The 23,012-nt window shown below is 34.0% G+C and overlaps 2 protein-coding genes across 5 annotated transcripts in view; one reads left to right on the top strand and one right to left on the bottom strand.

The window, feature by feature from the left end:
• spin (lysolipid transporter protein spinster) overlaps positions 1-12,565 on the top strand; it is a 32,439-nt gene extending 19,874 nt beyond the window's left edge. The window contains exons 2-10 of one of the 4 annotated variants that reach the window (XR_013261094.1): positions 4,451-4,647; positions 4,722-4,873; positions 4,956-5,159; positions 6,577-6,714; positions 7,189-7,450; positions 9,524-9,622; positions 9,701-9,935; positions 10,096-10,167; positions 11,867-12,565. Coding sequence is in view for 3 of the 4 variants with exons in the window: in XM_077439701.1 (XP_077295827.1) it covers positions 4,451-4,647; positions 4,722-4,873; positions 4,956-5,159; positions 6,577-6,714; positions 8,376-8,637; positions 9,524-9,622; positions 9,701-9,935; positions 11,867-11,919 (1,340 nt within the window). In the remaining variant the exon portion in view is untranslated. Of the gene's footprint in view, positions 1-4,450; positions 4,648-4,721; positions 4,874-4,955; positions 5,160-6,576; positions 6,715-7,188; positions 7,451-8,375; positions 8,638-9,523; positions 9,623-9,700; positions 9,936-10,095; positions 10,168-11,866 lie in introns of those variants that run through there. The other 3 variants (XM_077439701.1, XM_077439700.1, XM_077439702.1) reach the window with 3 other exon arrangements.
• A 1,346-nt stretch (positions 12,566-13,911) lies between these two features.
• Positions 13,912-22,799, bottom strand: LOC143918038 (ovarian-specific serine/threonine-protein kinase Lok-like). Its single transcript, XM_077439699.1, has 9 exons — positions 22,350-22,799; positions 19,299-19,428; positions 17,959-18,095; positions 17,758-17,885; positions 17,411-17,536; positions 17,132-17,335; positions 15,499-15,713; positions 15,219-15,420; positions 13,912-15,147 (listed from the first exon to the last, which is right to left on the bottom strand). The coding sequence occupies exons 1-9, from the start codon at positions 22,711-22,713 to the stop codon at positions 14,887-14,889; spliced, it is 1,767 nt and encodes a 588-aa protein (XP_077295825.1). The 5' UTR covers positions 22,714-22,799; the 3' UTR covers positions 13,912-14,886.
• Positions 22,800-23,012: the final 213 nt, after the last annotated feature.

Raw genomic sequence — 23,012 nt, 5'->3', positions numbered from 1 at the left:
CAAAAATCTGTAATGGCGAGTGTGTATTGAGTTGAAACAATAAAATAAAAAGTGACCATTAAAAAATATGAAACGATCATTCGAAAAAATAGATTTTGGCATTGGAATAGATACAAATAGTGGCAGCGTGGCAGTCTTCCGCTATTGACAACTGTCAATAGTGTTTACGTATTACGTGTGAATATGAATGATGATGTTAGGTCGTAGAGTCGAAGGCAGGGTCGTAGGTGTTGAAGGTTGCAAGCTGAAGAGTAAAAAATAAGGAATCCAGTAGAGAGAAGCGTTGGTCGTTGTCGGTTCGTATTTTGGTGTTCGCGACGTTGCCGATACAGTTCATCTGTCATTTTAACACAAATTTCATCTGCTTTTTAAGTAGCAAATATTTTTTCATTGATCAAAGCAAAGTTTCTAATGCAATCTGTATCCGTCATTTAGAAATGTACACAATTTTTTTGTACTGTTAACTTTTTTTAATGTACAAAATTTTTTACTCTGCACGTGCAACTACATCCGAATTCGGTTTGGGGAACACCCACTGTCACAACGTGGAGCCAAGGCCTTGACGTTCCATACCAGTCCATTGGCGGCTCGTCTATATGGGCTGCGGGGCTACAGCCCTCCCAGTATAGTACCAATGCATGCTATTTTTGCCATATGGGCTGCAGACCTCCCAATATAGTACATATGCATGCAATTTTTGTCTGCATTTGATCACCGGTATGGTCAACGAGCTATTACATCCCGATTAATCTCTGCAGCCCCCCCATCTATGAATTCTCACGAGCCGCCACTGCATACCACTCAGTGTGTTTTGTGCGCGAGCAGGATACAAGGAACGGAATACCGTGACCCCTTGTATCCTGATCAGAATGTACTGTATGCCACTTATCAAAATGTGAAAAAAAGGAATAAGAGTGCAGTAAGAGGTAGGGTAGGCGTTTTTGGTTCCTCTGCTTTTGAAACCTCTATATTTTATTATTTTAATACGTTTTTCTATAATACATATTTCGGTATTTTAATACGCATTCGGTTTATAAATGGGCGGAATTGATTTTATGTTTTTAATCATTCAGTAATATTAATTATTCGAAAATGTTCTGGGTAGGACTTGGATACGAACAATTTTAGTTTATGTTAAACGTAGTCTTATCAGCGTTTCTGAAACGAGCTGCGGATATTTTTAACTAGATTATAATATTAGAACTATTTTGGAACTATTTATGTATGTATGTATGTGGCCTAGTTTGGTTTCAAATGGTTCCTAGCGAAAGTTCGTTTGCTTTCTAAGAATGTTCTTTATTTGATTTGCTTAAAACGGAATCGAAGCTAATCAGGATGTCCGGTAACCCATTTCAAAACAATGCTCAATTCCGTGTGGAAAATCCTTTCATTTTCCTGGAATTTTCCAAGAATTTTCTTTAATGAGTACGTGTATGTAGGTTCAAGAACTTCCTGGTGGAAGTTAACAGCAATAACGTCATATGTTGGGTTTATAAAACAGTTTTTATAGAAAATTTTATACGAAATGAATTATTATACAGGTTTTCATTACAAATTGGCGCTTTTCGATGTCAATATGAAATGAAAAAGGGTTGATTTGAGATGAAAAAGGGTCAATTTGGAATGAAAAACAATATCAGGCGTAATCCTTTTTAATCACTTATGGTCAGTAGGCGTTGAACTTTAAAAGTTCATATCTAATGTTAAAACTGTACGATTATTATAATGTATGAAAACCGCAGATTTATATGATTCAGAATTTATCAGGGTTTTTTTTATAGACGATTTACCCCATTATATCATATCCTTTGATGGTCGCATGTAAGTCGATATCCAAAGCAATATTTTGTAAAATAAAATAGCATTTCGTCATAAATGTTTTAGATGTTTTACGTAAATTTCCTCAATAAGTGTGGAAAAAGTGTTCCAAAAATAGCCGCTGATATTTTCCTCGCTATTAATACGTCGCTACTATCTCTCGATGTATGTATATACATATATAAATAGTGTTTTGGTAAAAAAGATAAAATTACCACACGTAACCCAGATTTCGTCTCACCATATGAACGAGAGAGACACAGAAAGAGAAGGTCACGGTCAAGGTAAAAATAATCAGTTGTGAAGAATCGCAATGTAAATATTATTGTTTTCAACCTCTGGTTGTTATCTCTATAAGACGCTCATTCATATTATTGATCTGCGATAATTTTTTGTATATTTATATATAGTTACCTTGAGATATTTAAGCATTTTACAATATAATGTTCTGATATGATCTGCACACGTATGTATGTGTATGACGTGTTTCTCGATATCTGCTATGCGGTTATGGTGTGATGACTGAATGACTGTAATGTTTGCTTCCAAAATTTTTGCATGACGTCATACATCGCCTGATGCTGAGTTCCTCTCTTTTTTATTACCATGTCTTTTTTGTCTGTAAATAAACTCGCTTAGCTATGTAAAGCCAAGCAAAAAACGACGTCATAAAACCTAAATTCCTATAGAAGGTACCAGATAAAACTGATTCCAAAAGAAAATAGTATTTACAGTTTAAATTGTCTCCATGTATTTTTACAACTGAGATATGTTGAACTATGTAGAGCACTCAGAGATTGTTTCTTCTAAAGCAGTGATAATCAACTGTACTTTCAATTTATAACCACTAAATTTTGTACAGTGATTGGTCGGACTACTAGTGAAAATAAGCACAATTGCAGGGTTAAAAGTTTCTTACAAACGCTGTTATATATTTAAAAAAAATTTATGGTTCACTATTATATGTACTTCAGACCAGTGGATTTGATCCTTCCTACATATTTTATTTATTTATTTTTTATTGTACATACATTTCTAGCATAGGTGCCAATACAAGTTGTCCCAAGGCCAGGGTTGTAGAACAGCCGGTACGGCGTCCCGCCACCTTTTATCGGCACCGGTACGCGACCCGCCATAACAATTTCAAAAATCAAAATAGTATAAAACTAATTTTTTTGAAAAGTGCCGTCGTGTATAAAAATGCTGTCAGGATCAAGGATACCACCAGGCTTTATGTGAGGCACCAAATGTGTCTTTAGCACATTTAAATATTGGTCCCCATTCATGTACCCATTAACGAAATAAATATAATTCCAGCTTCTAAATTAATTTCCCTTAAGGTGTTGGGCTTTCACCTTCTCGTGGTCCTTACTGAACAGTACTTTTAAATCATATTTAAAGGTACTGACAAAGAAGAGCCTTCCGGCATGTAGCGTTTTCGATCCTAGAGTTATTATTGTAAAAATTTTGCAAAAAAAAATGTGCAAAATCGAGCGTACCGGCACCTCAAAATTTAGCACTACACCACTGCCCAAGGCGACATCTATGGTCAAATAATCAGATTTAATATTTTTATTTTATTTTTTACATACATACATCATATGTGCCATGGCAAGAATTGCCCTAAGGCGACACATATAATTAGATTAATTTTGGTACTAACAATTTTTCAAAATTAACCAGCAGAATAGACTAGTTGGCATATAATGCTTTGAACAAAGTGGTCACGGATTCAAATCCCACTGGTTTCTGCTGGCCAGACCTTGGATTTGTGACTCCATGTCGATCGTTTCCTATCAGAGTTTGCCAATTTATCTGATTTTCATTGAAACGGTTCCAACAAATTGGCCACCTTACTCATTTTCTCGCAAATCTCAAGTTCTCAGCAATATCGAATTTCGTTGAATTGTATAAAATGCTGCAAATTTACAAATTTGACCATAAATGCATCTGTAGATGTTAATTGATATGTATTTACTTTGTATAATACTTATATCAAATGTGCAATGTTTCTGGCCAGAGAAGGCGCATTGGGGTTACCTTTTAGGCCTTTCTGGTATAAATTAACAATAAATAAAATAAACAACATTACACAGAACACAAATAGAGACATCTATGGACAATCAACAAAATTTTGATACATCAAATTTGTGAGAAATACATTATGTAGGTAGCATTTTATAAGATTCAACAAATTCGAGATGCTTATAACTCAAATTTGCGAGAAACTGATGGGGAGGATATCGATTTATTGGGTCCATCACAACAATTATGCTAGAAAAATTCCTACAGGAGTATTTGTGTTTTTTTTTTAATAACCACAAGGCCGAGACTTAAACCCATCTACTGGTATGCAACAGCTCTACCATTTCATTACGCTGTAGATTTGTATATTAAGGCTTCGAATATGTAATATGACAAATCTGCCGTGCTTAAAAAGTATTGTTGGTTCAAATCCGTGTTTGAATATCTCATGTTGTTGATTTTACACGTGGAATCTAAATATTATTGTTGAATACAAATAGCACGATCCTTAAGTCAATAGACTTTGTTTTGTTATGACTTTGTTCTGTTGATTGGTAATATTTGCTATGCATTAAAATTAACATAATATTCCTTTGCCTTGTTCCAGGTATTTTAACAGACATTCAAACGTACTTTGACATCGGAGACGACAGTGGAGGCTTATTACAAACTGTGTTTATATTATCATACATGGTTTTTGCGCCAATATTTGGCTACTTGGGCGATAGGTATTCCAGAACGAAAATCATGGCCTGCGGAGTGTTCCTTTGGTCCATCACCACACTCATAGGATCTTTTATGACGGTAAGATCTCTCACACAATACATATTCTATACGTGTATTGAATTCTATATTAATATTATCGTATTAAATTCCAGAACTTCGGTGGTTTTATATTCTTCAGAGCCATGGTCGGAATAGGTGAAGCGTCTTACTCAACCATAGCACCTACGATAATAAGCGACTTGTTCGTAAAAGACGTACGGTCTAAAATGTTAGCCTTTTTCTACTTTGCCATACCAGTTGGAAGGTATTTTATTAATTTAATTTTACCATTATTTTTATGTTAATTTGAAAATTACATATATTAAATGTACATATTGATGTTTCAGCGGACTCGGATATATCATCGGATCCGAGACAGCAAACGCTATGGGAAGCTGGCAATGGGGCCTTCGGGTAACTCCTGTGCTCGGAATCGTCGCAGTTTTTCTAATTTTACTGGTCGTCAATGATCCAGAACGAGGAGAAGCCGAAGGTGGTTCTCATGCTAAGCCTACATCGTATAAGGAAGACCTACGGTCACTCTTAAAGAAGTGAGTTATTGTTATCGTATTTATGAACTTTTATTAGTCTCTGGTATAAAAGCATTCCTTACATTTTTTTTTTTATTTCTTTTACACACTGTTAGATTATATTTAAGTTCCTTTTGTGTTCATTTAGCTTAGGATTTTTAACTAGTTCTGTGTGTTTACGTTTTATTAAAGCTTGTTCGGCTATTATTATCAATTCCTCCTTCATTAAACTTTCCAAGTCCTTCAAGTCTGATCCACTTAACTTTTTCCTTTTGGTTTTAATCTTTTGCTCATCCATAGAATGTACCTCACCCAGATTAATTGCTTTAAATAATTTTAGCACTTAATAGATCGGTGGTTGCGTAAATGCTAACCACTCAGAGGTAGCCGGGTTCGATCTCTGGGTTGATCTCGATTGAAAAGAATTTATTCCGAGTATTATCTGTAGTGCTGCTGGTCAGACTTGGATATTTTTGACTCCAAGTCGATCGTTTCCCAACAGAGTATGCCAATTTATCTGATTTTTATATTGAAACGGCTCCTTATCAAATCGGAAACACAATCCTACCCACTAATTTAATATGATTTCAAAAATTTATATATCTATTGGGGTGCGATTTAACTGTACATTGAGAAAAATACTTTGTATCTTAAAAAAAATGTTTGTGCATTAAAAATTTGCATTATTTTCGGTGCATTAAACAATCTCGTATTGTGCATCGATTAAAATATTTTGGTGACCATCAAAAAATATGAAATGATCGTTCGAAAAAAGAAGGAATGCAGTAGAGAGAAGCGTTGGTCGTTGTCTGTTCGTATTTTGGTATTCCCGACGTTACCGATACAGTTCATCTGTCATTTTAATACACATTTCATCCGCTTTTTAAGTGGCAAATATTTTTTTCAATGATCAAAGCAACGTTTCTAATGCAATATGTATCCGTCATTTAGAAAATGCACACAATTTTTTTGTAATGTACAGAAATTTATTTTAAATGCTCATTTATTTTATAAAATGGATGTTCAAATTGTTCCCAATCCATTGTATGTATTAAATGAAATTTATTTATTTAAATTCTGAGTGTTCCTTTTTCAATTCACTATATATACAAATTTGAAAATCCATGCTTATTATTTGCATTCCATTGAATGTTAAAGCAGAATTTTTGCATTCAATGTTAATAGTTTGTATCCACATGTCATCATCGGTAAGACACTTGGATCAACACATTTTTTTAAAACATAACTGTATTCATTTTTCGAACATGTACTCTTTTTTCGTTGATCAGATAGTGTTAATAATTTCATATAAATAATTTACTTCTACTTCAATGTGATTTTTTTACAGTTGTATCACATAATATGTTCCGTTACACTGCTTATTAGACTCTTTTCGAATTTGTGCAATATTTAATTTGATTATATTTTTCTGTTTCAGTCCATCGTTTATGCTATCAACGGCCGGTTTCACATGTGTTGCTTTCGTAGCCGGAGCTTTGGCTTGGTGGGGACCACGGTTTATTTATCTCGGCATGCGTTTGCAAAACGGTGGTAGCAATGCTGTCACACTGAACGAGTAAGTTATCGACGAAGAATTTCGTGCAATTATTTCAATATGCTCTCCGGTTGTTCAAAATTGGCATTGTAGAAAGTGTTTGTGTGAAAAGTAATTAGGTTTTCGCGCAACGGGGCCGGCTAGCCGGGACTCCGGTCTGATAAAATCATATTCCTCATGCATATTTTTGTGTTGTGTAAGTGTGTTTTGGCATCAAAACATTATGGCTCTGTTACATGTATATTAACAAACAGCTTGAAATCAATTCATCTCGCTGAAGCATCAACTGACGATTGTTGTATGTAGTATGACGAGCCTTTGTTTCTTCAGGAAATTTCAGTTTTTTTTGGATAAAGCTAAGAGCCGGCCCTGTTCACATGCATATACATAGTACCAGTCCTTGCAAATGTTTGAGATTTTTCGTAAAATATTTAAATTTCGTGTTTTTTTTTTTTTACTTATGATGTTTAACAGTAGTGAATGTTTTCCTGTTAGTGTTTCTTTCAAGTTTGGAATCGTCGCCATGGTCTCTGGTCTTATCGGTGTTCCTATGGGATCCGCTATAGCACAGAGGCTGAGGCCACGGTATGCAGATTGTGACCCACTAATATGCGGCTTTGGCCTTATAACGTCAGCTCCTATCGTTTACATGGCATTCATCACGGCATCCAATCATGCCGCATGGTGTTACACCTTCGTTTTCTTTGGCGAAGTGTTTCTGAACCTCACGTGGTCACTAGTTGCTGACATGTTACTGGTGAGCTCACCAAATTAATCGGAAACGAATAACATCTATATATATAATATAAATAAATAAATGCGAAAAGAAAAGTCACATGTATATTTATATATTATATGTATTTATGTTGTTTTTGGATTATTAGCATTTATAATATCTTATCATTCGAGCGTGGATACGAGAGAGATTACTATTTGATTTCCATTTGGATGGTTTATTATGAGCATGCCATGATTTTAATATGTCGCTATTCTCATCGAATAGTTCATACGTAACCGCATGTCACATTTTTTACATCTCATGAAATTAAAACATTTTTCTTCATGTATGTATGTATGTAGTAGTTAGTATCACAGTGTTTCATGTTATTATTTTTATCTTTTCGTTTTCAATCATACAATATTTGTTTTTGAATATTTTCATTTTACTATATGTGTGCAAATTACACTTGAGAGTTTATATATATAATAAGTGGAATAATTTTTTGGGAAGTTCATCATTGCATACTAATTTCAAAATTAATATTAGTTTTTTAAATTTTTTTGTATTAAAAACTTAATTATTATGCAATATTATACATTAATGTGTGATTATGAATTTTTGAATCATACATATGTATGAAGATGTTTAGAAAACAAAATTAATTGAGCAAGGAATATAAAGCACTTCATTAAAAGTGATTTAAAATCTGCAATGGATTTAATTTATAATTTATTTTTATATGCTTTGGGGGGTATAAACTGCATATTAATATTGTATATATGATGATGTTTTTATTTTATTCTTCCACTTCACATCTTACATTATCGTTAGTACAATTGAAAGTATTGAATTTGATACAGCAAAATTTATTTTTTAATAATTATAAATCTGTTTTGTTTATTACTCTTAATTTGGCTTCTGTAAATTAATTAGTGGTAAATTTTATTGTTTTGACATGTAGTGTTTCGTTCAATTTTGGAATCATTACCATGATGTCGGGATTAATCGGAGTGCCACTGGGCGTTTTCATCGGAGAAATTGCTATCAAAAAGTTTCCCCAAGCTCATCCTATAATCTGCGGCATTGGCTTGCTGACAAGTGCACCGCTGTTGGGATTGTCGTTGTGGCTGATTGAAAATTACTCGGTGTCTCCGTTCGTGTTAATGTTCTTCGGTGAACTAGCTCTAAATTTGAATTGGGCGATCGTAGCCGATATTCTATTGGTAAGAATGTGTCAGGAATATATATATGTATTTGTTACACTCGGCTTTTACTGATTAATTTGCACGCTAAACAATTCCGCACTCACTAATCATGGCTTGAGAGCACTTTTACCAATGATTCGACGGTGGAAGTGCGTCTCGGTTTAGGCTTTTTAATATGCTTTCATTTGTGGTGATGTTACTATATATGACTTAATGCAGTGAGATTCCTTTAAAATTCATTGAAATTCATTTAAAAATAGGTATAAAGATCATCTTTTTTGTGTGCTTATTGATTTAAATTTCTTTTGTATATTCACTTGTATAAAATATGAAAAAAAATAACATACAGAGTGAAGCTTATTGTAATTTCACTGTATTATAAAAAAGTCATGATCATATCTATCATTTTTATTCTACATTTTTTTAATCATCACATCGTATTTAGTTTTTTTTTTCCTCAATATTTTTACACTCATTGCAACCTAAAATTGAATTATAAATCAACATTTGGAAAGATTATAATATGAAAATAAAAAGAATATATATATATAGTAAAGTTTCAAACCACTAGTAATTCTCTCGTATCTCGTTTGAAGAATAATTTCAAAATTTTGTTCATTTGTTTGCATTGAAATTTATTAGTGACATCTATGATTGTTTTCAAAAATAACTAATAAAATCAAAACAATTGAAAAACATTTACATTACACAGCAAAGAGTGTATTAAATATTATCAGCAATATTCAAATTATTTAATTATAAAATGTTTAAAAACTAGAGTTAAAGCGTTGTGTCCTGTATTTTTCATTGTATGTATTTTTATGGTGCATGGAGTTAAAAATATTCATATTATAAAATTGAGATTTAATCATAACAGTATAAAATAGCATATTTGATGTTTTAGTATGTCGTAATACCGACGAGACGATCGACAGCGGAAGCTTTTCAAATATTGATATCGCATATGTTTGGTGATGCAGGCAGCCCTTATTTAGTCGGAGTCGTAAGTTTCTGTTTACATATGGGATTGAGACGTTCTATAATATGATAGCATGAGAATAAATCGATGGTTTTTCGTCAGATATCGGAAGCTTTGAAGATGGCAGCGGCAACGTTACCGACGACCCATCACATCTACGATCCTGTTAAAAACGTGACGGTGATACCGTCGGGCGAGAGCGATCTCATCCAGTTTAAATCACTGCAATACGCGCTTTTCACGACGTCTTTCATTGAAGTTCTCGGTGGAATATTCTTCCTGTTGACGGCCATTTATGTTGTCAACGATAAAATGAAAGTGGAAAAATTCATCACAGGTAAACGAAAAGTTTTGTATTATTTCTATCGAAAAGATCACCATAACATTAATCGTAGCTAAGTTTCATTGAACGCGCATGGCTTGTAACCAAATGGGGGGAAAATTTTATTTATTTTAATTTGTTGTCTATTTTTTTTATTTTTTTTTTCTCTTTTCAGCCTATACGAAAATTGTTTAATAAATACTCTTTGTGTCGTGTTAACTCATTGAATGATTGTTTGAATTTTTATGTAAGTGTATCATCTTTTCCTATACAATACAAGGCGATCCTATTTCCTATACAATACTATTGATTTAAAAATATTTCAATACATATAATATTTAACAGTTTTCATTTAAGTTGATCTCTATTTATTATATCTATCTAGTCGTTATGTATGGTGATCTTTAAATTGTATTTTTTTTAATTAAAACTACATATTGATAATTAGTAATGCATAGTAACTTCACAATTAGCTGATGATTTGAAGTCTATAAGTACATGTTACAGTCCAAGTGTTCACTCCGGTTCGTTCATGAACATACTAGTTTGTTCATACCCAAGCTATTGGTTTTAGTTTAAGTGCTAACAGTCAAAATTTATCTTCAAATAGACACACCAGGTGTCGCATGAAACTTTTGAGACATTGAGTATTTAAAAAGGAAATTTTATGGAAACCACATTACGATGTTGCCTTTTTAGGCAGGGAAGTTGTGTTGACCAGTGTCCCGGCCTATAGAAACGCGTTTGTGTTTGAAAGAAGTTTCTTTATTGATTCAGAATACAAGTTTTTATTTTGTATGGCGAAGGAGCTAGTTGCTCGATTTCGGATAAGTGGGCTGGCTGAACTCCGGAGGCTGACTCTGGCGTCTGGGGCTGGTGTGCTAGTTTATGTACTTTAGTTCGATACGCGGCCATGTGCAGATGCAGATGCAGAACCGTGGTCAATGATCTCAACTATTTCCTCATCAAACTCGAGCTCTACAATTACATGATCGCGTCCTGTACGAACACGTTAAGTCAACCCCGGCCGAAATACCTTCGTTCAAACTTGGGAAAAGACACCATCAACTCGCTCCAGATACGCAATCATGAGTACACGGAAACCAAACCTTCAGGCACAGCCACATAAACGATAGCCTCGACCCCGTAGGAATCTTCCAGAATATGATCTCACCAGCCAAGCTACGCGTTGCATAATCAACTAGTATATAAACCAGCGCATCATCCCCATATGACAGTGAGCTTCAAGAGATCAGCCTGCTCATTCCTCCAAAGCCGAGGATCTACCTCCTTCGCCGTACATACAAACACACCCGTATTAACTGAGCAATAAAAGATCCTCTTCCAAACACACGTTTCTATTAGCTGGGACACGGTCAACATGATGTGGCAACCCCGAGGTACTGGCCGTATAACCATCAGTTGGCAAGCAATCGCTTCCTTCCCGGCTGTCGAAATAAATAGTTGTGCATTACCAACACAGTCGTCTCACTCGCCCTACCCCCATATAATACCTACCCTGCCTACAATTGGGTTCCTCCTGGTCGTGTGTCTGGAGGTCACTCGTCTACGTATGCAGCTGGTGCAATGCAGATACAATTCCTCCACTTAAATTGCTGTTTCCGCCAATTTTTAATTATTGCAATCCAGGATAAGCATACATATGTACCTAGAGGATGGGACCAATGATTGAGTATACAACTTATATCAATAGTTTGTGCATGAACAAACCACATTGTTCTTTTGTGTACACTATAACTGGTCAGATTGGTTCGTGTATGAATAAACTAGTATGTTCATGAACGAACGAACTGTACACTTGGGCTATAACATACGTTTTTGACTAAAAGCAGGTGTAAATAGTATAATATTTGTAGAACAACTCTATTATAGTGAAGTATGTATTTTTTTTTAATTTATAATCTTATATTTATATTTTGTTGCAGAAAACTCTGAAAGCCAACCGACTCACCGTTTTGCACATCAAATAGAGACATGATCAAATTATATTGAATACAATAGCGAAATTTTTTCTTTAATAATAGTGTGAAGTTATTATTGAAGATTGAACTTTAAAAACTAATTCGAATCGTATTTTCTTTTTTTTTTATAGTGATAATTCAATATTGAAACTATTATACATAGAGTGAAAATAGTGTTTATAAACTTGTTATAGTGTGCTAGAGAACATTTTAACAAATTCTATAAGTGCGTAATTTTTGTAAATAATATTTGCAGTATTGATTGTAAAATTTATTCAACTAATTGTCACATTATGAAACACACTTTATATTTAAATATTCCTTTATCTTATCGATGTGATACAAAAACCGTCGGGAAAAATCGAGACTTGACGAGCTGTGAAATCATTTATAAAAGTATTGAAATTCCGTTTGTATCTCATCGATGATTTGAAACGTTCATCATGAGTGTGTGTAGAGCGTACAGAACTGCCGTCTATTCAGTTTGGTGTATAATTTGCTTGTCAAATCAGCGACAGTGCGAATGTGGAACGACTGAGCCGACATCCGATATCGACGTCCGTCAAAATTGATGTGGCATGTAAAAATTTGATCACTATGTGATCTCAAGTAATATCATTGATTTAAAGTGTTGACGTGGAATGTTTGCTATATACATATATATATATATATATATATATATATATATATATATATATATATATATATATATATATATATATATATATATATATATATATATATAACCATATTGTATTTAATAGTTAAAGCTAACCAAAATTGCACGAGGCACGACCGAGAGACCATTGTTATACATAGTTTTATCTAGCTGTAATCAAACGTGCTTTGAAACTTGTATGAATTTATCTACGCATTCTTAAAGTACGATTTAGCGTATTTCAAAGTTTTTCAAAATATATTTTGTTTTATTTATAATAATATAAGTTGATTTGAAAGACTTCATAAGATGCACTAATTTGATTGAGATAATTTATAGTTCCTTTTTCAATGCAAATTATAATATTTAAATACGTATGTTATATTGTATGTATAATGACTTGTTGAAATTTCATTAAAATGTTTTGATTTATAATGTGTAGGTAATCTTTGACTGATTTGATATAAGTTTGTAATTATCTAATTTATTTTATATTATTTAACTAGACTTGGCATCGGTGGCGTAGCAAGGGTAAGTGACGCCCGGGGCATTTTTTTTTTTTTGTCTAAATGCAGTTACCCTTTTCATGTTCCAGTTTAAGTTTGACCAGTCCATATGGGCTGCAGCCCTCCCAGTACATATTTATGCTATTTTTGTCGTCCACATGGACTGCGGGGGTCCTAGGATAGTACATATGCATGCTATTTTTGTTTTCATTCGGTCACCGATTTGGTTAACGAGCTACTATGAATTCTCACGAGCCGCTACTGAATCTGACGACACATACGTCTAGGCTTTCAATAAAAAGCCTAGAAATACTCCATTTTTGACAGACGGATTACAAAGTACATAAAATGGAATGTTTTTTTTAGTAATATTGCTTACATTGTACTTCTCCAAATGAAATTGAGTTGTATAAAATATGACTATTTGATATTTTGCCTTTGTAGCCCATTGAAAACTGCGCCCGGGGCGTCAATACCTCTTGTTACGTCACTGCTTGGCATAGCGCAATGGTGGAATATTTGTTGGACTGTGAATTGTGAATTGATATAAATTTAATTCGTTTTTGAAGCCACGGTTGCTTATTACTATTGTCTCTTTTTTTTTTTAAATTTTATGCAATCAAAAATTTTGTAACGCTGAATTCTAAATCTTAGTTCCTATTCACACCAAAACCACATTGCCTTTTCTGTTTCCTTCAGATGACAACAAAAAATTTATATATGAAACAGGTTATTAGGAAAATTATATATTATGTAATGCGTATATTGGTTTGGTTTTTTTTTTTTTTTAGTTTTGTAAATATGTTTAATTTTTGTCATTTTTAATTGAATAAAAGTATATTTTTCACATAAATTTTATTTATTGTATTACCACTACATAAAAAGGTACAAAAATATTTTAATTTTAATCATTATGTAAAAATAAAAATTCAAATATCTATGATTATTGATAACGATAAGATCTATTAAATTGAAAATTTACTTTCACACATTTTCCTTCATACATTAATGAGGTAGATACAACATAAAACTTTTAAAATCAATCTAAACAAAACGACATTTATATCGATCACAAAGGGACAGACAGGCTGACCCAGCATCTGTCAATTTTATCAAATCATAATCATCAAGCTAAAGTGAATATATTTAAGACGGGAGTAAAAGCTCTTAAATTACTATGTCCTGATTTAAGACGGGGTAACATTTCATAATTAACTAGAATTAAGTACATTTAAGATCACTTAAATTGGTCAAAGACTTGCCATTAGATTAAACCATTGATGATGATTTAATTTGGATGCAAAAAAAAGCCAATAGATTTCTTGACAATGATTACGTCAACAAAAAAACAAAATTCAACGTAAATAAAATTTTTGTTCGACAAAATTGCTATATAATACAAATATCACAATAAGAATAACATACACGATACAACGACATAGAATAACAATAAAATGGCACTTGGGATTTCCTTATATAACTAATCATCGTTAAGAGTAGTAAAATAAATCACGCATCAACGTGAACTATCATAGACAAGCATAAACTTTAGCACACTTTGTACTACATTGTCAAAAATCTAACAAACAAACATAAAGATGCCGTCTTGGGAAGTGTATTATTTCCTCATGGCTTTTCACACACCTATCACATATTCAATATAAGTAGTCAAATTTAACACAATATTTCTTTCACTATACAATAATAGGATTGTTCATATAGTTACATATATTCTTATAGTCAAACTTACAATTTACTGGATTATTAATATCACAATGCTTAGAAAGTAGTCACGCACGGTTGCGTTTGAGATTGTTGCATTAATTTGGTAAACTCATCGTCGATGTCTCTTCATCGGTGTCCTCGCTAGATATACCCGGAGCTACTATCGTCGTATCACCGCTTTCGCTGATCACCTTTCTTCGCTTCGGCAGGGGATCGTTCAGTCTTTGCATTTCCGACAATTGACGTTTCATCGATGGACTCTTCGAATTACCGATGGACTGGCTGAGCACTCTTATATTCTTATCGACGGCAATCATAGGAATCAATTCATCGACTTTCTTTATGACTAGTTCATCCTGTGTACAGATAAAATCGAAATCATTCCATATTTTATATTTTATGCCAACTATTAACAACGATTACATACTTGCATCCACGGATCTGCAAGAATTCCGTCGATCGAAATCCGTTTTTGAGGATTGACCGTTAATAACTTCGTCACTAGCGTCTTGGCAGCTGTGCTGATTCCATCCCAGTGTTTGCGGGAGTAATTAAACCTGCCGCAGATTATTTGATCCCTCAGAGAAAGATCTTTGTATTCATGAGAAAACGGAAGATATCCAGCTAAGCTAAAATGTTTTGTGATTCAATTTAAACATTCTTGAAAAAGTAAATAAATAAAATAATGATAACACTATAATATTAACCATATAAAAAGTATAACGCCAAGACTCCAAACGTCTACTTGCGAGCTGTAACTCTTTTTTCCTTCGGCCAAGAGTACTTCTGGAGCAACGTACAATGGAGTACCACACATTGTTCTCATGAAACTCTCTTCGTTGACGAATTTACTTAAACCGAAATCAGTCAACTTAACGAGCGTTTGACCGAGTTCATTATTTCCTAACAGTACATTTTCAGGCTGAAAGTATAACAAAATTAGATTCAATAACAAAAATCAATAAAAAAAATTTAGATGTGACCAACCCATAACTGTATCAATGTATTTGAGGTATATAAAAAGGTCACAAAACAAAATTCGATAATTAAACGTACGGTTATGTGAGCATTTTCGATACAAATTCAGCGCAAATGTAAGGAAACTTACATAAGACAAAAGTTCTACTTCCAGTTGTCAGATTTTGTTCGAATTTTTTTTATTACTTAAAATCACTATAATTATTATACACACTAAATATCAAGAAAATAAAATTAATTTAAACGGTCAAAATAAAATAATGAAATATTGTTTAAAAAAAATTATATGATTAATTCTGTTTTACGAAATCTGTCCAAAACCTTATCAGCTCTAAGTTAGTACATAAAGAATAGAAATATAAATTTTCAGCATACGTTCAAGGGTGTGGAAAGAACCGCGGTCACAACAATTTTGACTGTTCTAAGAGGAAAAAATCCCACTTCCGGTTTATTAAATTTGGTAATTGGATTATTAGTCAAATTGCGATCGCCCAAAAGACAATTTTTGTCATGAAAATTGCGAATACTGAATATTTGGCACTCATGTTCTGGTTAGTATGATGGACTTTTCGGCTGCCAGATGTTCTGTCATAGAGATTTTAGTGAGTTTTGGGCGGGCGCTTTGTGACCAATAATCACTGAACCATTAAATTTAGCGATTTTTTTTTATTTTCATCACATTGATACAAGAATTATACTTGGAACTTCTTTGTGAAGAGCACACATGTTAAAGAGGGCGAAAAAAATAGTGGAAGAAAAATTGAAGAGTAAGCTGCCACTTCCGGTTGACGGATGCTTACCAAATTTTAAACATAACTTGTTATTAAGCTTAAATTTCTAGATATGAAACTTTAGTTCAATAAACTTTAAAGTTTCTGAGAAAAACATAAAAAAACCTCGATTCTCTAGAGTAAAAGTACTACTTCCAGGTTAGGAAAAAATATTAAAAAAAAAATTTCTGGTATAAAATTTATAATTTCTATTACAAAAAATTTTAGTCCTATTCGATCAGCGGTTAGGGAGATAATTAAATTCAAAAACTTAAAAAAAAGACACTTATAAGGGGAGGTACCATTTCCGGTCAACTTAAAATTTTAAAAAATGTAATGTTGTATTGATAAGAATTTCAGTAACCGATACTAAGTTTCAGTCCGACAGGACAAATGGTGTTCAAAAAATCCCCAGAATACACTGACACACACTCATTTATACTAGATCATGGAAACGTGATCAGTGATCGATTCTGAGTTCGAATCAGTCAAAATCTGAACTGATTCTGAGTTCAAATTTTCACATGATCACAAAACTTCCAACTATTGTTACTATGTACATAGATATAGGAAAAACCCAAATAAAGCATACCTTTAAATCTCTATGGGTGATGCCGTTATCGTGAAGATACTCGACGGCCAGGACCATCTGTCGGAATACTGTCTTTGCGGATCGTTCAGGCAATCGGCCGATGCGCGAAATGTGATCGAACAACTCTCCTCCTTCCATCAGTTCTAAAATTATGAACACGGCTTCGGCCGAATCAATGACTTCTTCAGTCTCTACAATGAAGGGCTACAAAAAAAACAACACAATAATTATAAAATATTGCACATCGTATTCAATTGGCTCCATGTCGTGTCCTATTACATGTTTTAAGGTCTTCAAAATGTTGACTTCGTTCATAATTTTCTTCGGATCGTTCAGCGCATGTTTTTGGCCGTTTACCAGTTGTTTTTTCGTCACTATCTTCATTGCGAATTTATCACACGTCATCTGAAAATTTCAGCGTTGAATAAAATAACGATACAAACAAGCGACGAAGGATCTGCTCTAGAGTTTAATCGATCGTTTGCGAGCAGGTTTAAAAACATATGTCAAACTAGTACTACATAAATAATTACTTTCTAGCAATCGATCTAATGTTTTAAACCTGCTGGCAAACGATCGACTGAATTCTAGAGCGGACAGGCTACGAAGTGTATAATTTTATATACTTTATTGTAGACGAGTTTAACGACGCCGCAAGCTCCGATTCCGAGTGTTTTCGATACGTAATATTTTTCAGATATTTCAGTAGGAACTTGATCTTGTTCATTTGTGAACAGGTCCATGAAAATGAATACTAAAAAGCATAAATAGACAATTTGATAAATTTATTTAAATTAGAAAATTTAATAGAATAAAAGAGTATTAACCTATTTTGTGAGGCAACGTAATTGCAATTCGGTCTTCGTTTTCTAATACCCTTTTATTTCCTTTTCCGACTTTTTGTCCGTTTACGAATGTGCCATTGTATGAAAGGTCCTCTAGTATTGTCGGGCAATGACCTTCACTGTAAAAAAAAATTCGGATGTGACCAACCCATGACTTTATCTATGTATTTGAGGAATGGAAGAAGAATAAAAAACAAAATTCGATAATGAAACATACATACACGTTCACACATCCAGGTTATGAGAGCATGTTGGAAACAAATTGAGCGCAAATGAAAGGAATCTTACACAAGACAAAAGTTCTACTTCCAAAAATTGTAGTTAAGGTTGTCAAATATTGTAAAAGGTGAAAATAAAACAATGAAATATTGTTTTCAAAAACCGTATCAACTTTTAGTTAGTACATAAAGAATACAAATATAAATCTTCAGCTTCATACGTTCAGGGGTGTGGAAAAAATGGTGTGGTCACAACATTTTTGACTTTCATAGACGAAAAAATTCCACTTTCGGTTTATTAAATTTAGTGATTTGTTTTAATTTTCATCACATTGATACAAGAATTCGTGAAGAGCACACGTGTTCAAGGTGTCGAAAAAAATAGTGGAAGACAAATCGAACAAGACTAAACTGCCACTTCCGGTCGACCGATGTTTACCAAATTTTATACATAACTTGGTATTAAGCTTAAACTTTTAGATATGAAATTTCAGTCCAATAAACCAAAAGGTTTGTGAGAAAAACATAAAAAACCTCGATTCTCTACAGTAAAAGTACTACTTCCGGTTAAGGTAAAAATATTTTTAAAATATACAAGTATAAAATTTATAATTTCTATCACATGCAAAAAACTTCAGTCTGATTCGGTTAGCGGTTTGGGATATAATTAAATGTTGAGGCTATTTGCAGGTACTATAAAGTAGATACAGTACCTGCAAATAGCCAATAATTCGCAGATATAGTACCTGCAAATAGCCACATCCATAATTAAATTAAAAAACTTAAAAAAGAGGATACCTATAAGGGGAGGTACCATTTCCGGTTAACTTAAAAATTTGAAAAAAATTTACAGCATATTGGTAAGAATTTCAGTAACTAATACTAAGTTTCAGTTCAATAGCACTAGCGGTGTTCAAAAAATCCACAAAAAATACGCACATACATTTTTTTTTAGATCATGAAAATGTGAGCAGTGATTCCGAGTACGAATCAGTCAAAACTCGGAGTTCGAATTTTCGCGTGATCACAAAACTTCATCTATTGTTATCATGTATGTACATAGATTTATCAGTTATTTTATTACTTTACGTATAATAAACATACCTAGTATCTCTCGATATAAAAAAATGTTCTTTGCTAATGTTTTTCAAAAGTTCCTCCGTAGTATGTTCCTTTCCGATGCTGAAGTCACAAGTGCGAGCCCTTCCAAATTTAAACTGGGGAGTGATCAATTCTGAAATCATAATCGAGGATTACATAAATTACAATAGGTCACGTTTGAAAGTGGAAATTGCATTCGATTAGGATCTCAATCAGTGGCGTATATTGGGTGTGTGCTAGGTGTGCGGCGCACACCCGTGAAAACCAAAGACCACATAAAGTAGTATTTTAATACAAAATAATGTGTTGTTGTATAAACAGGCATTGATGTGTATGGTGTATTTACCGCGTGCGCTAAATGTATGGTGTGGTGTATGGTGTGGTGTGCAGTCTGCAGCGTGTTGTGTGATGTGTGTATGTAGTTTGTGCGCCGCGACGAGAGAATACCTATGCCGTGCAGCAAATTGGTGGGTTTGGTTGGAGTGTGCAGGCGGATATTCGCTTGTATAGGTTTGTTCGCGATATTAAGACGTACGGTGTGCTACGACTTCAGAGCACCGCGCACCGCACCGCACCGCACCACTCGGCAATTGACCGAATGCGATGCGACACGTGGTCTCGTACTTTTTCGCACATTCGTATTTTTATGGTCATTCGTATCTCAGTCATACCTCTAATAACTAATAATGGCTAACAGTGTTCAAGACATTTTAACTATTCCGTTTTCAAATAGAAGTTTTGAGATAAAATTAAAAATAATTAAAGATGGGAAACCGTGTCCGTCTCTTCCAAATTTATCCAGTTTGCATAAAGAAAAAACAAAAGTTTACACTAGACATTTTTGCGTTTCAAATTATAAAAAATTCGAATGGATTACAGGCTGTGAAATTCGATCCAAACTTTTCTGCTGGCCATGTTTATTGTTCTCCAAAGATATTAATGTGTGGAACAAAGAAGGATTTGCTGATCTCAACCATTTGACAGCAGCACTGAAGAAACACGAAGGATCGCAGGCACACGTTCAATCATTTCTTTCCATACAAATGTTTGGCAAACGAATCGACGTATTAATTGACAGTCAACGTAAAGCCGAAATAAGTCGACATAATGAACAAGTAAATAAAAATAGAGATGTTTTAAAACGAATTATTAACGCAATAATCTATCTAGGAAAACAAGAACTGTCCCTGCGAGGTCACGACGAGTCATGTAATTCCGTAAACAAAGGCAATTACATTGAATATCTAAATGCTCTTCGAGAATATGATTCTGTTTTAGATACTCATTTAAATACTGCTACTACCTTTCGTGGTACTTCTCCAAGTATACAAAATGACATAATCGAAGCAATCGCTCATGTTATTAAAGTTCATATAAAAAATGAAGTAGAGTCAGCAAGTTTTGTTGCTATTATTCTCGATGAAACTTCAGATATAATGACAAAATCACAGCTCTCAACAGTTTTACGTTTTGTATGTAAAGGCAATGTACATGAACGGTTTATTAGTTTTACAGACGTTAGTGCTGATAAAACATCTAATGGTCTATTCCGTCACGTGGTGAACATAGTTGAAGAATTTAAAATTCAAGACAAATTGGTTGGACAGACTTATGATGGAGCAAGTGTAATGAGTGGACACGTAAATGGTTTGCAATCCAAAGTCCTCAATGCTTATCCTTTTGCTCTTTTTACACACTGTTATGCTCATGTATTGAATTTAGTATTGCAGCAAGGTCTTTCTGATATTAAAGAAAGTAAATCATTTTTTCAAACTTTAAATGGATTGTCTACATACTTTTCAAAATCTTCCAAAAGAGTATTCACCCACAAGGTGGAATTTTACATCTCGTTTAAGTAGCACAGTACAACAATACAGAAGTCAATTTACAGATTTTTTTCGACATGTTATAGAAAATTGTGAATTATGGGACACAGATACTGTTATAAAAGCACGAGGGTTTTTAGGCTTTTTAGAGGATTTTCAAACAATTAAACTTCTTCAATTTTTTTCAAAACTGTTTGGAATAACTGATGTTTTGTATAACATTCTTCAATCTAAATCTTCGGACGTTTTATATTGTTGTAAAAAAATTAATGATGTTTTGCAGCAACTGAAATACGAAAGGGATAATAATTTTGAAATGTTATGGAATAATTATTTAAATGAAAAAAATGATGATCATGATCGTAGGCCACAAAGATTAAAAAATTATTCAGAAGTAGAAGATAAAACTTCATTTCGTCAATTATATTTCAAAATAGTTGATAGCATAATCGCACAAGTCGAATGTAGATATTCTTCACTTTCCAAATTAGAATATTTTCACCTTCTTTGTAATGATAAATATGACGAATATAAAGAAAATTTTCCAAATGTTTTAATTAATAAATTAAAAGATTTTTATGGATCACTGTTTGATTATATTCGATTGAAAAACGAACTCATTGTGCTATATTCCAGCTCTGAATTTTCAGAGAAACCTGTTCATGAATTAATACAATTCATGACAAAAAATAACCTCGAATCTGGTTTTAAAGAGGTGTTTAAGCTGGGAGAATTAATATTAACGATACCAAGCAGTACAGCTTCAGCAGAACGTTCTTTTTCGGCGCTGAAAAGAATAAAAACTTGCTATAGAGGTACGCAAGGTCAAGATAGATTATGTGGCCTTAGCTTAATTTCAATAGAAAAAAAGTTATTGGTGGAATTAAAACAGAAAGACACATTCTATGCAGACGTGATTGAAAAGTTTATGTCTCAGAAACGTCGCATTGAACTTATGTATAAATAACTAATAAATTAAACATTTTTGTAATGCAAAACGAGTATTTTTTTTTAATTGCTAATTTTATACCCTATGCCCTACGGCATACACAGCACACCCGGTATTAACACCCACCGTCCGCCACTGATCTCAATAAGTATGTGGAAAGAAAGTGTACAGATTGGAATTGGAACAATTGAATCGTTCCATAGACAAGAGAAAAATGCGCGAAACAAAATCACACATGGAGACGAAAAGAAGAAGTGTTGGAAAGTTTTGACAGCTAACCGATGTAGGGCAGTGGTGGAGATGCCGAGTGTAGTTCTGGAGGGGTGGTTTTGGGTCTGGGGGCAGACTTGGGGGCGTGCGGGCCGCAGCCGAGCGCTCGCCGGACGGCTGGAGCTGGAGCTGGAGCTGGAGCTGGAGCTGGAGCTGGTGGGGACTCCTCGCTGGAGCCGGCCGTCGGCGAAGACGAGCCCAGCGGCTGCCGGTAGAGCCGCCCCCAAGCCCTCTCGAGCACGACTCCCGGCCCGCTCGCCCATTCGCCCCCTCCCGGCTGCGACTGGGTCTGCGTCTGCGTCTGCGTCTGGATCTGCGACAGCCCCTGCGAGTCGGCCTCCGCGAAAACGGGGGCCTCCACCGCCTGCATCATGTTGCGAATCTTCTACAGCCTGCACTTTACTACACTTCACTCCGACACTTCAACGATCAACACTGCCGCCAATGTAACTCAACACTACACACTTACGGCCATGCACGAATACATTCACTTTTACACAAAATGAACAAGTATTTTTTTATATATAGAATAACACTGAGCATTGCAACAATAGGGGCAGTTTCGTCAAAACTCTTCCCATCATACAACAGGAAAAGTAAAATTTTGCAAAAAGAAATTTATTTATTTATTTTATTACATTTTATACCAGGAAGGCCTTACAGGTAAACCCC

This window comes from Arctopsyche grandis, chromosome 10, assembly GCF_051622035.1.
Source record: "Arctopsyche grandis isolate Sample6627 chromosome 10, ASM5162203v2, whole genome shotgun sequence".
In the NCBI taxonomy this organism is placed as follows: domain Eukaryota; kingdom Metazoa; phylum Arthropoda; class Insecta; order Trichoptera; family Hydropsychidae; genus Arctopsyche; species Arctopsyche grandis.
This window is presented reverse-complemented; position numbering and strand designations above follow the sequence as displayed.

Bases quoted from the DNA above. Each gene is read 5' to 3' on its own strand.
- LOC143918038 (XM_077439699.1), bottom strand. From the start codon at position 22,713: ATGATGCAGGCGGTGGAGGCCCCCGTTTTCGCGGAGGCCGACTCGCAG. The intron at 19,429-22,349 runs GTTAGCTGTCAA...TTATGATTTCAG, and splicing joins TCCACCACTGCCCTACATCG to AATTGATCACTCCCCAGTTT. The intron at 15,421-15,498 runs GTTAATATTATA...AAAACATTTTAG, and splicing joins GGCGTTATACTTTTTATATG to CTTAGCTGGATATCTTCCGT.